Source organism: Protobothrops mucrosquamatus, unplaced genomic scaffold (genome assembly GCF_001527695.2).
Source record: "Protobothrops mucrosquamatus isolate PMUCROS unplaced genomic scaffold, P.Mucros_1.0 scaffold_290, whole genome shotgun sequence".
NCBI classification, from domain to species: Eukaryota; Metazoa; Chordata; class Lepidosauria; order Squamata; family Viperidae; genus Protobothrops; species Protobothrops mucrosquamatus.
Window position 1 is genome coordinate 417195 of NW_015386366.1, and position 2198 is coordinate 419392.

Sequence of the window (2198 nt, forward strand, 5' to 3'; positions counted from 1 at the left end):
TGTAACCTAGCAAAATCCAAATTGTAAACTGATTTCTCTAATGTAAACTAATGCATCTTAAAGGCAAAAGTTTGTCCTCACTGACTTGTATTGCTATGGCATTGCTATGACCGCATTTAAAGCATAGTTTAAAATTGCTTCTAATCATTTCTAATAAGCCTTTGGTCAAATAAATGTGTAATGATACACATTATGATAATAGGGGTGACTATGGGTTATATTCTAGAAACGCACATGCATGCACTCATGGTGGAAAAAAATCAATCTGGAAAGATCCAAGTGTAAGATTCAGCCATGAGTCATTAAGGGGTGATTTTGGTGAGTCATTCTCTTCCAGCCTAATTTACTTCACAGGATTGTTGTAATGGGTGAAATTGGGGGGGGGGGATACTATATATGCCCTTTCCACTTCATAAAGGAAAAGTGAGATATAAAATAAAATTAATAAACAGGTGATAAATTAATAGCTGGAACCAGCCCTGCATTCCATTTGGTTGATTTCTTAGCACAGGGTTCCCCAACTCCAGGGCTGTGGCCCACTACCAGGCCTGGAGCTGTTTGGAACTGGGCCACGGAAGTGGCAGGGAAATGTGCACACGCGCATCCCCATTTGCACAAGCGGGTGTGCATGCCCAACCCTTGCACAAATGGAGCTGCAAACACGCGCTTGCCTGCCACTCACACTGAACTATCCCCTCTCCGGTCCCTGCCGGGCCACAAAGCTGGAAAGGTTGGGGGACTCTGTCTTAGCAGATAAAAGTGATCTCAAGATAGAACTTAAATACAGTATTCTACTGATAATTGTAACATCATCTTCGTATTGTAGTATTTTTGCTAAAGATTAACTTCTGCTTTTTCAGAAAGATTCAGTGGGTAGAAAAACAATAGGTAGAGAACAAAGGTAGTAACTGTTTACTTATTGAAAACCAACAATTTCTAGTGACCCAAAATCTTTTAAAAAAAACAAACCTCTTACATTAAGTGAAAAGTTATAATAACAAATTGGTACAAATTTATAACTGAATTGATATATAATAGGTCTTTTATTAACTGGAGCCCTTGATATGGTTCTCTTAGATAGGTTATGGATGCTTTGATAGCCTTGTTTAATAACACAAAGTAATACTCCAAACTATTGAAGATAGCTACAAACATACACTTTAAAAGAAAAAAAAAACCAGATATGCCTTATATAACTTAACAACATAATTGGTGTTTTCTTCTTCCAGTATTTAGCATTTCATGATATTGCAGCAAAATTGAAAGTGTTACACATCTCATTCATACAAAAGATTGTTTAGAACCCAGACCATTATTTTAACCCTGCCACTTTAAAGATTACTGTAATGGATCCATCTTATGTTATGCATTCCCATTTCTGTATATTACTTATTTTGTGGTAAATTACATGACAATCTAGCATGAACATTTTATGTTATTGGATGAAGGAGAAGAATCCATGAAAAGCAAAACGCTAAGCATTCCACTCCTTTTTATTGCAGTTCTGCTGGATGTTTGCGTAAAATTCCAACATATGTCAAAGTTTTGAATAGCTAGGGAGATTCTGCAACTTATGAGAGGCTTGTCTAGTAGATTAGGATATTGTATGCAGGCTGAAATTGTTTCTATATTTGTATTTTTGCCCCTGGCTATTTAAAATTTTGCCATACATCTTGTAGTATAAATAGTTTAGCAGGAAAAGCTGCTCTTAATTCTCGCTTAAAGCTAATCTGTAAAAAGGAGTAGCATCATAATCAAGTTTGAACATTATCAAAGTTTGAAACTTCTATTTTTATAGGTGTTAAAGAGACACGCACTGCCACTACAGAAACTCTGTCAACAAGTGAACTACCAGACTTCTTTGTGTAAGTGACTAATCTTGGACAAAGGGGTGGGGCAGTAAAAAAACATGTTTTTGTAGCATTGCCTAGAGTGATGAACATTTAAAATGTAAGAATTACCAGGGTTTTTATTTCAGACCTGTATAAAAATGTTTCACAATTATGCAATTTAAGTTAAGTTAAGCTGACGAAGAAACTCCACTTGCTAGGTTTTACGGGGGATGCTCTGGGAGATTATGGTCTCAAGGACGCCCAGCTTAGGGTAGTCCAACATAGACTGTGGACATAGATTTGCAATATTTAAGAGCCAGAGCCAACAAAATCTGCTCCCCTTTGATCTTCAGCCATTCTAATAAT

General features: G+C 36.5%; 1 protein-coding gene across 1 annotated transcript in view; it reads left to right on the top strand.

Annotated features, from left to right (window-relative positions):
* Positions 1-2198, top strand: part of ELL2 (elongation factor for RNA polymerase II 2) — a 41647-nt gene that overhangs the window by 33663 nt on the left and 5786 nt on the right. The window contains exon 9 of the mRNA XM_015831941.1: positions 1799-1865. Coding sequence (XP_015687427.1) covers positions 1799-1865 — 67 coding nt within the window. The remainder of the gene's footprint in view (positions 1-1798; positions 1866-2198) is intronic.